This window comes from Plectropomus leopardus, chromosome 9, assembly GCF_026936395.1.
Source record: "Plectropomus leopardus strain MGB_pleo_1.0 chromosome 9, ASM2693639v1, whole genome shotgun sequence".
Taxonomy (NCBI): domain Eukaryota; kingdom Metazoa; phylum Chordata; class Actinopteri; order Perciformes; family Serranidae; genus Plectropomus; species Plectropomus leopardus.
In genome coordinates, this window is record NC_142184.1 from 5055929 (window position 1) to 5069904 (window position 13976).

Consider the following 13976-nt stretch of genomic DNA (forward strand, 5'->3'; position numbering starts at 1 on the left):
ACAATAATGCGTCTGTGTGAAAGAGCTTCCAGGGGAAGTAAAAAAAGAGTCGCATTTGGAAGTAATTTTAAGGAATAAAACTCGGAGCGTGTTTAAGGAGCACTCCTACAGGGAGGAGGAGGAGGAGGAGGAGGAGGTGTTTTGGTAGCGGTGTATTTTCCCTCAAATACCCGAGCAGCGGTTAATAATCCCTCATTTCACTCGTGCACCTCGGTGGCAGCAGTCCGCGAAATTTCCAGTATGCATGAACACAAGCAGGCAGCTGCTTTCTGCAAACCCAGCGGGACTCACGCAACTTTCTGACTGAACTTCTATCTTTTTTCGCCATATTTTTTTCTTCACCGCATCACCTGACGGATGTTTAAATCATATCAGAGCACATTTCACTGTTATCGCCGCAGTGGAGCCTTTTAAACCGAGGCGAGGTGAGGGAGGGCACAGACTGCCCCTTGCACAAAATATCTGGTGTAAAATGTGAGGTATGTGCACAGCGTCCTGCTGCACGAGCTGCCTCTGACACCGTGAGACCGTTTCATCTTGGAGCCAAAAAAACTGAACTATTATGGACATGATGAACTTCAAGATTCGGTGCATTCTCGTATTCTTCACTTTTTATGTGCAAGAGGGATTATCAAGGGAGTATGAAGCAAACCTCGGGGCTAATATTCTTTTACAGGTATGTTTTCCTTTTATTTACCTTTTTTAAATGCCAAAAATGTATGTTACTCTCTGAAACACCAGGTTGAATCAAGGCAGGTGGACATACAGAACCTTATATTTAAAAACTAGCTGTACCTCAATCACAAATATTTGATAGAATTATCTGCAAAATGCTGAAAATTTAAAAAGTCCATGTTTATAAAGGGACATTTTAATGTCTGATGCAGCCAGCACAGAACATATCATATAGTCACATTTTTTATCTGATTCATGTGTTTCCCTATAAAGGGTTTCCACTCTTTAAGTTATTTGTTTATGTTGAATTCCCAGCAATGCCCAGGGTATGTGGTAATGTATTGACACAGCAATGACTTGTGTGCAAAATTAACATTTGAGAGCAAACCGTGCAACCCTCACTGGCCCTGTGTACAGTGAAAGCATTTATTTCCAGTTCCACTTCCCCTCCATTCATGAATGGCTTTGATTCAGACTATTTTGACACAAAATCCTGACCCAGCCCCTCACATAGGAAGATTGTAGAGATTACTTCAAAAAGGTTGCATTTTGAACAAACGATAGCACTTATTATGTATTATGCTTCATATCATAACAATATGCAAGTGGTTTCTATCTGAAAAAAACTCATTTTACATAATTTTCAATGCACTTGATTAACTTGTTTGCCTTGTTTTGTTTTGGGTTTTTTTTTTCCAGAGAGTGAGACGTCAAAGCAAACCAGCAAAAGCAGTGGTAAGTTTGTAAAGCTACCGTCATAACATGTACATTAAATGATTCTTCTAATTGCTGGTGTAAGATTTGAGCTCCCCATGCTACAAAAATATGAGATCATCAATTCTGACACTCCTGTTCAACATTTATAATATCTATGAATCCTAAGGGCACACCATCAAAACAGGCAAGTCAGGCAATTGTTTGAGGCCCCCCAAAAAAGTTTGGGAAAAAGGGTCCCCAATGGCCACTACTAGTGACACACTTTGCAATGACAGCCATAAACCTAATGCTTAATGCCCCTACTAAAAAGTGCTCCACTGCTGCCCCAAAAACTCCCTGGAGGCCCTGACACACCGTTAGTGAGATTCTGTCACCCTAGTTTTGTGTCCTGCACCGTTGATGCCATTCAACCCTTTTTTTGTGGCCAATTTGGCATCTTATATTGATGTTTGAGACAGCAGAGCCAATTAGTGAATGAAATTACTCTGACTGGCCGTTCAGCTCAGCGCACGAGAAAAGAATTGGAAGTGAGGAAGGTAAAAAAACAATGGCTTACGTCAAAAGGGCGTAAGATCATAAAAGACTTTACATGTCTATTTTTTTTTTTCAGCTATTGAGCTCTTTAGCAGAAACCTTAGACTGTCTGTAAAGATGGACAACACGCCCCCACTTACCCCCACTTATGCTTAAGTGAGGTTAAAATAAAGAGATGCAGGCGTTGCCGTCTTTCAATGGTTGATGTCATTGAGAGCAAAATTCTGCGCAGTGCAGAGCCTCATTTAATACGAGCCCACGAATTGGCTGTCACAGCTGTCAATCATAGTGGAAAATCTCCCTTTTGTATAATAACTCAGCTGAACTTATCATTAAAAAAAACCCAGATGGCATCATCATGGTCACCTCAGCCACCAGTGTGTGAATGTGTGTGTGTGAATGAGTAAATGTGACATGTGGTGTGATGGCACTTTGAGTGCTCGTAAGGTTAGAAAAGCGCCACACAAGTGCAGTCCATTTGCCATTTACTTTTGCTTTGACAAGTCAAAATCTGGGTTTTTCCTCCGCCGGTGCTGAGTTGGCTGTGTTCAACAAATCAACCTACACTTACAACATCTGGACCAATCAATGTGCAACTGCGTCACTCATGGTTCCTCTTGTGCTGAGAAGCTACAAAAATCCCTTAAAATGGCTGAGAACTGTGATGATTTTATGAGCCATCAGCTTTTTTTGTTGTGTTATTTCGATTTGAAATGCAACTATAACCGCTGTTAAAATCAATGTAGTGGAATAAAAAGTGAAATACTTGCCCCTGAAATACTGTGAAGTTGAAGTATAAGGTATCATTCACTGTAAACACTCAAAGTACAGGTACCTCAAAACTGTACTCCAGTAGAGTACTTGAGTAAAAGTGCTTTATCTCTCCAGCACAGATACAAAGTGACCTGCAGCTTCACAGACAGCGAAACAAACAGCAGCAGCTCAGTAGCTCCACTGTGGTTCCCCCTCAGTTTGTTAGCTGTGCAGCAGTCGCCTGCACACATACAGTCATTCAGCTTATAGAGCTCAAACCACAGCCTTCCTAAATACCACTGAGCTGGAGGGCTGATGTGGCTCTCTTCCTCCTGCCTGTCGCCCTCGTCCTGCAGTAATGTGGCCAGCACTGACCAGATTGGTCTCAGCAGGCGCCGGCGTTTCCCGAGCAAACAGGAGGAGGACAGAGGCACCATGCAGGGAACCGCTTTGTGTTGTTTCGTTGACTCGTCAGAGCGATGCAGGGCCGACCGTGATATGAGGAGGGAAAAAAGAAAAGTTATGTGTGAGGTTCCTGAGTTGTTTTCTTAACGCGTCAGGGTGGGACGTTGGGTTTAAGTCAGCATCCACGGTTGTCGGTTATAGTCACATCTGATTGGTGGCGTCAAATGAATGCTTAATGGACCCCCAGTTATGATCTGTGGGGTTTTCTGAGTTCTGGATCTAAATCATTTTGAATTTCTTCAGTGTTCATTGTTCAGGAGGTGTTTACCAAGAGCCGAATCTCTTTCTCTCCAAAACAAACACCAAGTTATTTATACCGGTAAAAACACTGCATAATGCAGTACACATTTAAAACATTGGTGTTTTTCCGACACCGCTTGCTGTGGAAGGGCTTCTAACTAGGGTGCAAAAAATGCCAATGTCACTATCTAGAGCCAGTGTTTGGTTTGTCTGTTCTGAGCTACTGTAGAGACATGGTGGACTCCATGGACGAGGACCCCTTCCCTATGTAGATATAAACGGCTTATTCTAAGTTAACAAAAACACAACAAGTCTAATTTTCAGGTGATTACACACTAAAGAAAACACTGTTATTACATTATATTCCACATCTGCCGATAGATGCCTCACACTGGACCTTTAAATTCAGGATCTGAATAATTATTCCACCGCTGCTATCAGCACATTAGGACCACCTCTCATGCATTCACTGGATCACAATATTCACGTGTCTTTTCGCTTCAAGGAAAACACTCCTATGTGATAATGAATCCTTACCTTCTCCTCCAGCCTCTGACGTGATTTATACATGTATTTGTGATGTCACCAGCTGAAGGTGACAGACTACCATGTGAGGTGTTCAGTTGTGTCCCGCTACGCTGTTACCACAGTCCAGAGTTCAGTATGGAACCAGCTCCCCATCACCAAGGAGGCCGCCTTCGAGGTGGACCTTCCGTCCTCTGCTTTCATCTCCAACTTCACCATGTAAGTCAGTCTTCTGTTGTCTTTCGTGTATAAAGTGTGCAGTGTTTCTGCATCACTACCCATCCGGAGGGATGTTTGTATTATGGAAGATGCTCGAATTATCTTAGTGGATTTTATACTGCAGCTAAAAGGTGCCTCCATGTGTCTGCCTCCAAAAGAAAACAAGATGGCAACGGCCGAAATGCCGAACTTGAGGCGTGGCTATGTCCATTATTTTATACAGTCAACAGTTAACCCTTTGAAACCTAAGCAATGGGCTTAATTTCTTTCAAAAACACGGGAGGAATGCCATGAGCACAAGGAAGAAATGACCCAAAAATCAGTAAAAAATATTTTAAAAATATATGTACGTATTTTTTTTTCTTTTTTCTTTAGACAAGTCCCCTAGCTTTAAAAATAATTTTCTAAATCTACTAAATCTTGGAATTTGCTGGGCATTTCTCTCAATGAAAAAAAAAAACCTCAAACTGATTTGCTCAGGGTTCAAAGATTGAAACCTGGATCGACATCAGTTGACATCACTTTGTGCTGCATTCAGATGTCTCACACAGACATTTAAACCTCTGAAACATGAACAAAACGGTCTGATTTCTATTCAAAAACACGAGGGAAAAGGCAATCAGCAATTTGGCAAAAAATATCCCACAAAATGTAAGACCTTTGTAAAATATGAAAAAAGAGAGAGGAAAATGTTTCAAATGTTCAAAAAACATTTCATTTCATTTTCATTATTAACATTTTTTGCATTTTTCCCCGGGTCATTTTCCAGGTGTTTGGTTTTGTTTTTTGCTCGTTATTTTTTTCTATTTTTCTCTTTTTTCCCCCAAAAAAATTTCATATAACTTTTTTGGAATTTCTAGCAAATTTTTGGGTAATTTCTTTTTGAGTTGCTCAATTCCCTTTTCTATGTTTTTAAAGACATCAAACTAATTTGCTCACGGTTCAAAGGTTTAAATGATTAATAAGGTGAATGGAGCACAAGAAAAACGATATCGACCCAAGTTTTAAAGTTAACAGATGGGGACTTTTGATCCACATCTATGAAATCAAAAGCACTGATAGGGATATTTTATTTCTTGCCAGTAGAAATAATATTTACCTGCAACATGGTGAGAAATTAAAGTAAATAAAAGCAATGTTCTGTGCAGAATCCAGAAATAAAACTTCTGAGGAGTTATGTAAGGAACTTGAATTCCGGTCCGGAGGAGAGAGATGCATAATTTGATTACTAAGAGGGTTTGCTGACCGCTCTCCTTCAAAAATGCTAAATATAAACAAAACAAATAAGTCAACATGGCAGGCCAAACGCAGACCCTGGAGCTGGATTTGGGAGCGGAAGCAGGTCAGGAGGAGGGGGAACCAGAGGGCAGATGAATACCCGCCTTTGTAAAGGGAAGTCAGAAAGTTAATAGAGAAAATGACAGGAGTTTGCCCAGTGCCCCTTTTCTCCCCCGCACAGTTTACTGAGGCAGCCAGCCAGTTTGGATATGACACACACACACACACACACACACACACACACACACACACACACACACACACACACACACACACACACACACACACACACACACACTTAAATCTACTGTATGCTTGTGTGCTGACATGGAGATGGATTTTTTTTTTTTTAAGTATGTGCGAGTCTGGAGTTTGCACAGTTATTCTTTACAACCGTAATCATTCACTTTCACACTTGCACATATTTTCACACTCAGAGCCGAAAACAGCCGTCTGCACATCAACAAATGCCAGCGGGGAAAAATGTATTGCGTTAGCGCTGCGTCTGAAACTAAGACGTCTGTGTTCTGTGTGTAGGTCACCGATGTACAGCCGCTCCTTTACCCCTTCAGCCAGCCACACATATAAAAACAAGCGCCACCATTTTCCACTCTCACCATTCTGCTCTGTTTCTCAAACAAGACCCGCTTCAAGCCTGTAGGTTTATTTTAGTTAGCCCTTGATGTTTTTTCTCTTTGGATATATTTGTTCAAAGGACTTGACCTTGATTTAGCACCTCATCACGTGACATTAGCAGTCGCCGAAGTCTAGGAAGTGCACTGTGCGAATTGGATTGCCTTTGAGCGGTGGTTTTGGTTGGGATTTTGCCGGGTGTAGCACACAGGCGGCACTCCCTCGGAGTGTCATCGGCCTGCAGGATCTCTCTTCATTAATGCTGTTTTTCGAGGGAAATTACTCTTTTCCACTCGCCCTGTTTATGACCCCACCTCCCCTTCGCATGCGATGAACTCCATTTGTCAACAAACATGATGCGCGCTTGTGAAGCGGCTCTGTGATCACCGTGGAAACACAAGGAGCGAAATAAAGTAAATCACGCTCAGAGACTCAGCGCAGGCCGGGCGTGTTTGTGACTGAAATATAATCCGGCTACTGTGAGTCACACAGAGAGCTATTTCTTCTTCCTCTTTCCCATCAGCACCTCTAACGGCAAGGTGTATGTGGCCCAGGTGAAGGAAAGAGCTGCTGCCAGGAAAATCTACGATGCTGCTAAGAAGCAAGGAAAAACAGCCGGACTTGTTGCTACCAAGTCAGTCCCAAATTTGTTCTTTTTTCCTTACCTTTCACAAACTTTAAATGTGTCTTCATGCTCCATGTTTTCCAGCACTTTCAATCCAACGTTGTGAGTTTTCCTTTCCCTTTTCTCTGCGGTGTTCCAGAGAGAGGGAGATAGAGAAGTTTCGTGTTGCAGTGAGCGTGCCGTCAGGAGCTCGGATGTCCTTCTCCCTGACCTACGAGGAGCTGCTGCCTCGTCGACTCGGCCGCTATGAGCTCAGTTTAGGTCTGAGGCCGGGACAGCTTGTGCAGAACCTCACGTTGGATGTCAGTATAATGGAGCGGACGGGCCTCAGTTTCATCAAAGCCTTTCCTCTCAGGACGAGCCGACTGCTCTCCAACGCTGCTCAAGGTCAAATCTGAGTTATTACCTGTCAGCATATATTTTTAATTTGGATGAACAAAGTCCAAAGGACCTTGAATGCTATTCAGAGTGTTGGAAATATAGATTCATTGCCTTGTACTGACCGTCAAGTGTTTAGAGCTGAATGTGCAACAGTAAGAAGTATAAGCCCCCAGGAAGTGTGCCAGGCTCTAAAGCAAATTTTACAAAGTGACCAATGGTAGAATTACACCCACGGGCCCAGAGAAACCTTTTTCCATAGACTTACATTGGGAAAGAGACATCTATGAATCAGTGGATCATCCAGTTAGTTAACATTTGGAAAGTCTTAAAAAAGCTGCAAGATTAAATTTTCAGGTCTGTAAACAGCTGGCGGCCAGCAGAGAGAGACTGTGGGGAATAACGACATGTTTTTTAACATCTAACTTGGTTTTATGCCACCACATTTAGTCCACTGTGTTAGTTTTTAATGCAGCGCAGTCTTAGGTGTCGAAGGTCACGGCCATTCAATGTTGTTTTCTCAACCTTGCCTCTTACATGCAGAGATTTCTCCAGATTCTCTGAATCTTTTAACGATGTTATGGATTTTAAAATGGCGAAAGCCTACATTACTTGCAATTGTGCATTAAGAAAGGTTGTTTTTAAACTGTTGGACTATTTGCTCAAGCAGTTTTTCACAAAGTGACCACCCTTTTGAGCATGCACCTTTCATACCCAGACATGATACCTTGTTCTGTTACCAGTGCACCTGTTTACCTGTGTAAGTTTCCAAACTGGTGTTTTTTTAATGTTCCACAACTTTTGCCCCCGTCACAAATTTTTTGGAATGTTTTGCAGGCATTAAATTCTGAATGAATGATGCAAAAAAAGTCTGAGTTTGAGCATTTAATATCTTGTCTTTGGACTGTACGTAAACATATCTGTAAATCGCTGCGTTCTGTTTTTATTTAGGTTTTACACAGCCTCTCAACTGTTTTGAAATAGAGGTTTTAGATACACGGTTACTGCTACATGGATTAACCATGTCCGTCTTTCCCTCAGGTGACTCAGAGGCGCCTCCCTCCACTCATGTTGAGCGGAGCACTTGTTGTGCTCGAGTTCGCTACAGTCCCACTCTGCAGCAGCAGAACAGCATCTCCTCCAAAGGTCTAAACGTAGACTTCATCATTCAGTATGATGTGGACCTCAGAGACCTCATGGGTGAAGTCCAGGTCAGGAGCAACTTTTCATTTGTCAAGTACGCAAGTGTGCATGTTTGTAACAATACAGAAAAATGTTTTTGGTACCAGTAAGTGTAGTTTTTGCATTTCCACCCTCTCTCAGGTTTATGATGGCTACTTTGTGCATTACTTTGCACCCAGAGGGCTTCCTGTGGTTCCTAAGGATGTCATATTTGTCATCGATGTCAGCGGCTCAATGATCGGCACAAAGATAAGACAGGTAAAGTGGACAAACCTCATGGACTCCGCATGGCCAGAGTAACAGCTCTGAGATGAGAAAACTTGCCAAAATATAACAATATTTTGCAAATATAATGTGGAATTTCCGTCAGTGATTCTGATATTTTCTGTCAGTAGACCAAACAGGCCATGAGCACCATTCTCGGGGATCTCAGAGAGGGAGACCACTTCAACATCATCACCTTCTCAGACAAAGTTCACACCTGGAAGAAAGGGCGAACGGTGAGGGCGACTCGGCAGAATGTGCGAGACGCCAAAGACTTTGTGAAGAGGATCATTGCAGAAGGATGTGAGTTGAAACTTTATTTTTTGAGCTGTGCCTTTGTTGATCATAATACCAGCTGTTTTTTTTTTCATGCCTTTACACCGGTGACAGCTGAGGTCGGAGGTATTGTGTTTTGGGATTGTCCGTCCTATTCTTGTGAATGCAGTATCTAAACATCTTGAGATTTTTTTCTATAAATTTGGCGCAAACATTCACACAGACTCAACATTTAACTGATTAGACTTTGGTGGTCATAGGTTAAAAGTCAAGGCCACTGTGACCTCATCTGTCTTACTCTCATGAACGCAAAATTTCCAAAAATCCTTGAGGGAATTTCTTCAAATTCAAAAAAGGTCTCTCTGACCTTGCATGTCATTCTGTTGAACACAGTATCTCAAAAAGATCTTCAGGGACGATCCCTAAATTTGGAACAAACGTCCACTTGGACTTTATAATTAATTTACTAGAATTTGATGGTCGAAAGGACAAGATCACCGTGACCTCATGAAACATGTTTTTGGCCATATTTCAGGAATACATGTGCTAATTATAACAAAATTTCTCACAAATGTCCGAAAGGATAAAATAATGAGGTGATTTGAGGTCATTTTTTTATCCAAAAGGTCAAAGGCCAACTTCAGTATGACATCATTATGTTCTCAAAATCACTTCTTCTTTTCACTTTCTTCCACTTGTTTCAGGGACCAACATCAATGCAGCTCTGCTTTCAGCTGCCCAGCTCGTCAACCCTTCGTCCTCTCCCTCCTCCAGCCACCTCTCATCCCGTCGTGTCCCTCTGGTAATTTTCCTCACTGATGGGGAGGCAACCATCGGAGTAACAGCTGGTGACACAATCCTCGTCAATGCCAAGAAAGCTTTGGGCGCCGCCTCTCTGTTTGGCCTTGCCTTCGGAGACGACGCAGACTTCCTCCTCCTGAAACGCCTCGCGCTGGATAACCGCGGCGTGGCCAGGATGGTGTACGAGGACGCAGACGCAGCCTTGCAGCTGAAGGGCTTCTATGATGAAGTCGCCAGCCCTTTGCTATCAGACATCCAGCTTACGTACCTGGATGATCAGGCGTTTGACATCACTCGCTCCCTTTTCCCAAACTACTTTCAAGGCTCCGAGTTGGTGGTAGCAGGGAGGGTGAAACCAGGGGTGAAGGATTTAAAAGTGTCGATGTCCGCCATTGATTCAAAGCAACATGTCAAGCTGGAGAACGACGTGTTGGTGTCCCACGCAAAGGGGAACGAGAGTGCAGATTTTCTAGACTGTTCAGGAAGCTTGGAGGGAATCTCGAGCTTTGTGCACCGTCTCTGGGCGTATTTCACCATCAAGGAGCTGCTGCTGGCCAAACTGAACGCCACTGACCCTGCCACTCAAAGGTTACTGGCAGAAAAGGCCACAAATTTATCCCTCAAATATAACTTCGTAACACCAGTTACCTCTTTAGTTGTAGTGAAGCCCGACGCAGATGAAGCCGCTCAGAATCCAACCACTGCAAAACCCACCACTGCAGCCACTATAACCACGACAGCAACGACTACCGCCACCACCAAAATATCAGCTGCTGGGGCTGTGAAAAAGCCCAGCACACCTTCTAACGCCCGCCCCAACAAAACAAAACCAGACCCCCCTCAGCCGCCTCCAAAGCAAACTAAGAAAATCTCACCTTCCACTTCAAAACCAGCTGTTTCACCATCCAAGAAAACGACGACCTCAAGTCCCAGTGCTGTTAAAACGGCCCCGGCTCCATTATCCGGTAAAAAGCCCGCTCCTTCCCATAATGAATCCAAAATTACCTCTCCTCCTCCTCCGCCTCCTCCTCCAGCTGCCGGTAAGATCCCCACCTCTCTGCAAAATGCTCTAAAAACAGCACCACCCCCCGCACCTGGAAAAGTCTCCACCCCCCAGCCCAGCGCCTCCAAAACAACCACCCCCTCCGCCACCACCACAGAGTTAACATTCACCACACCCCCGCTCAGAACCAACCCTGCACCGCTGCCCGGGAGACTCCTTACCCCACAGCCCAGCACGGTGCGGACCCCCCTCCTTCCTGTCAGAGTGACTGTGCCCTCCACAGAGGCAGAAAACAGCACCACATCTGCTCCAGATGTGCCTGTAGTCACCACCGCTCCGCCCCAGCTGTCTCCGCTCACCTCTCCCACCCCGGCAGCCGCTCCAGCTGTGGACGACAACAACACAGACCTGAGCGTCGCCACCTTCGTGTCGGCCACCTTTGCTCCCATGCCGGGTGTAACAGAGGGGCAACGGCTGTGGGAAGCAGCAGGGCTTCTGGGTAAGTTTGTTCTCTAATCTACAATCGTCAATCAATCTACAGGCTGAGTGTTCATGGTGCACACTTTTGTGTATTATTCCTAAATGAATGTTTTCCATCTCTCCACCAGATGTCTCCACATTCATCCAGAGAAAAGGTGAAACTGATGTTTTCTTAATATCGATAAACGATTTTTTCTCAGCTTTTAATTTCGGGGTCGACCGATATTGGTTTTTTAGGTCGGATACCGCTACTATTTATTAGTACTTAATGAGACTGATGACAGATATTTGCAGCTGATATGCATTTATCATAACAATATGAAAATATTTCTGCCAAAATCTAGAATTTGGAATATAACAAACTCCAATACAAATCTTTGTGGAAACACCTTTTGCAAATGTTTAAAACTGAAACTTTCAACGTCATATGCAGCAAGTTCCCTGCAACTTTTTTTTCTTATAAAGCTCAGTGAAAATTTAAATGAAAGTGAACAAATAAAAATAGCTGCCTGAGGTTTTATAAAGTAAAATTCCTCCCGTGCTGACACTTTCTTTGCATGTATTGCAGACTGCCTTCCCTGGTGTTGTTTGAGTGTAATACACACACTTTTTCATTCATTTATTTTATCTGCGATCATTAAAATAAAATGCTGATACAGATAATGGGCAAAACGCCAAATATCAGCCTTGATAAACGACCAGAGCGATATTCTGTCGACCCCTGTTTTAAGTACATTGTAACTAAATGCAAACATATTTAGACACCATGACAGCAGTTTTATTATGTTATACTCCAATAATCAGCTACGTAACAGCTTTGTAACTATATATGAATCTGATGTTTTCTCTTATAGATATCGACCTTGTGAAAGGTGAGTTTTTCATGTTTGTTTTTGTCTCATTCCACATTAAATCAAACCTGAGCTGCAGAACGTGTCCTGAACTCCGTTTCTCATTGTTTGCCTCCATTTCCGCAGATTATGATGCAACCTATGACTACGACTACGATCTCAACTACGACGCATGTAAGTTTCAAACTGAATACATCTTTATTTCTGAAGAAGAATTGACAGAGGCAATTTTGTACTTTTAGTTTCAGTTGCTTTTCAGGCCTCTGAAGTTTTGTGTCAAATAGGGTGAATACTGAAAACATAACTGACCTTCTGCATCATTTTTAATTATGATTAAGTGTCTTAACTCTTCATCTGATATTATTCTAAGAAGCTGAAGAGCTCTACTCTACAGAAAGAAAAAACCCCATTAAAGACAGGTTTAATGACTTTTCCTTAATCAAACTTTGACCCTAAACCATATTTTGTCAGTCGCTGTATTCAATCTGGGGCAGCTTTATTGGCAAACTGGGTCACTTCAAACACATTCTGTTGTTATTTAAATTTAGGCCTGATGAATTATGCATATGTTGTACACTGTAGCATTATGCACATTGTTTTACATTTTGAAACACACATAGTGGTTGGTATATTTAAATGTAGCATGAGGAACATATTGGTATACTTTGTGATGATATATTTTCATGCACTTTACATACTCAGAATATTATACATATTCTACATTTTAATTTTTTTTACATACTGGTTTGAAATTTAAGAATAATACATATGATTCACATATATTTTACAAATGCACATATTTGAAGTTTTATTTATTATTTTTTTTAATTTTATAATTTGATTTTGTTCTATATTTTTACTAAATTCTTATTTTATACTTATTTATTTTCCATAATTCTCTATACTTGGCATCAGAGAGACTGTAATGAATCTCAATTTACCCTTGTGGATCTGTAAAATATATCTGATTCTGATTAAATGCACAATAATAATATAGACAACAGCAATAAACATAAATTATTTTCAAAGAGGGGGAAAAAATATTAACAGGGAACCCAGTAAATGGCAGTACCAGCTTTACCAGTAACCAAAGTTAACAATGTGCAATTGGCAAACTGGGATAGTGTCAAATCACATTAAAAAAAAGATCAATATAACCTGATGTCTTAAATCTCTGATTGACCGTTGCACATCATTCAAAATATCCATCTTTTTAAAATTCATACAGCTGTATTTTATTTTTATTGTTGTTGTTGATGTTGGATACAGTGTGCCACACCCCTGGAAGTAATGCCATAATGTCAGTTTTTATTATATTTTTTTTTTATCAAATAGTAATGTAACTGTCTCACTTTACTGGAATTCACCGCACGTTTTCTGACTTGTTTTTAGGGGATGATACTCCAGACACAGGATCATTGGGTAAGTATGGCAGCTGTTATTTGCAGCTGCATGTCTTATATTTTGTGTCATACAATGTACCAAAAGTGCTTGAAAACCTGTTTAGTCCTGTCATAGTTTTCAGTGTTTGGAAGTGAGGAGGACTTGATTTTTTAAATGTATTTATTTAAAAAAGGGACGGTGTACACTAATTTTCATAGTTGTCCCTTGCCTGATGTTAAAAGGCATCATAAAAATAACAGTATGTACAATGGTTAAGACTAATAACATTAAACAAAAAAGCACAAAATATAGTTAAACATATACAAGGTAAGAATAAACAACACAATTTAACAATATAAGTGGGTAAAATATAAATAGCAGATGTTGTGGGCACAGTATGTGTACAATCCTTTTTAGATTAAATAGAAAATAACCTATAATAAGTGCTGACATTGTCAGTTTTCAATTAACCATTTCTTCACATTCCACTTAAATGATTGATACAATGGCTAAATGCAAACCATGCATAATCTTATAAACAAGTTAGACATTTTTTTAATATTTCAGGAGGTTTTCCCAACTGACCAGGTTATATTTCTTGAGAATATGGCAATGGTGAAAATGAAAGTTTTAAGTGCTCGTTTATACAATGATTCCCGTGGTTTTAGGGCTGTGATGTGCGTGTGTTAGACCA

The 13976-nt window shown here is 41.5% G+C and overlaps 1 protein-coding gene across 1 annotated transcript in view; it reads left to right on the top strand.

The window, feature by feature from the left end:
• Positions 1-13976, top strand: part of itih6 (inter-alpha-trypsin inhibitor heavy chain family member 6) — an 18442-nt gene continuing 4466 nt past the window's right edge. The window contains exons 1-13 of the mRNA XM_042491344.2: positions 1-676; positions 1375-1410; positions 3974-4128; positions 6563-6673; positions 6804-7051; positions 8084-8253; positions 8366-8482; positions 8620-8791; positions 9469-11067; positions 11177-11203; positions 11903-11920; positions 12026-12073; positions 13292-13321. Of these exons, the coding sequence (XP_042347278.2) occupies positions 563-676; positions 1375-1410; positions 3974-4128; positions 6563-6673; positions 6804-7051; positions 8084-8253; positions 8366-8482; positions 8620-8791; positions 9469-11067; positions 11177-11203; positions 11903-11920; positions 12026-12073; positions 13292-13321 (2845 nt within the window). The 5' untranslated portion in view covers positions 1-562. The remainder of the gene's footprint in view (positions 677-1374; positions 1411-3973; positions 4129-6562; positions 6674-6803; positions 7052-8083; positions 8254-8365; positions 8483-8619; positions 8792-9468; positions 11068-11176; positions 11204-11902; positions 11921-12025; positions 12074-13291; positions 13322-13976) is intronic.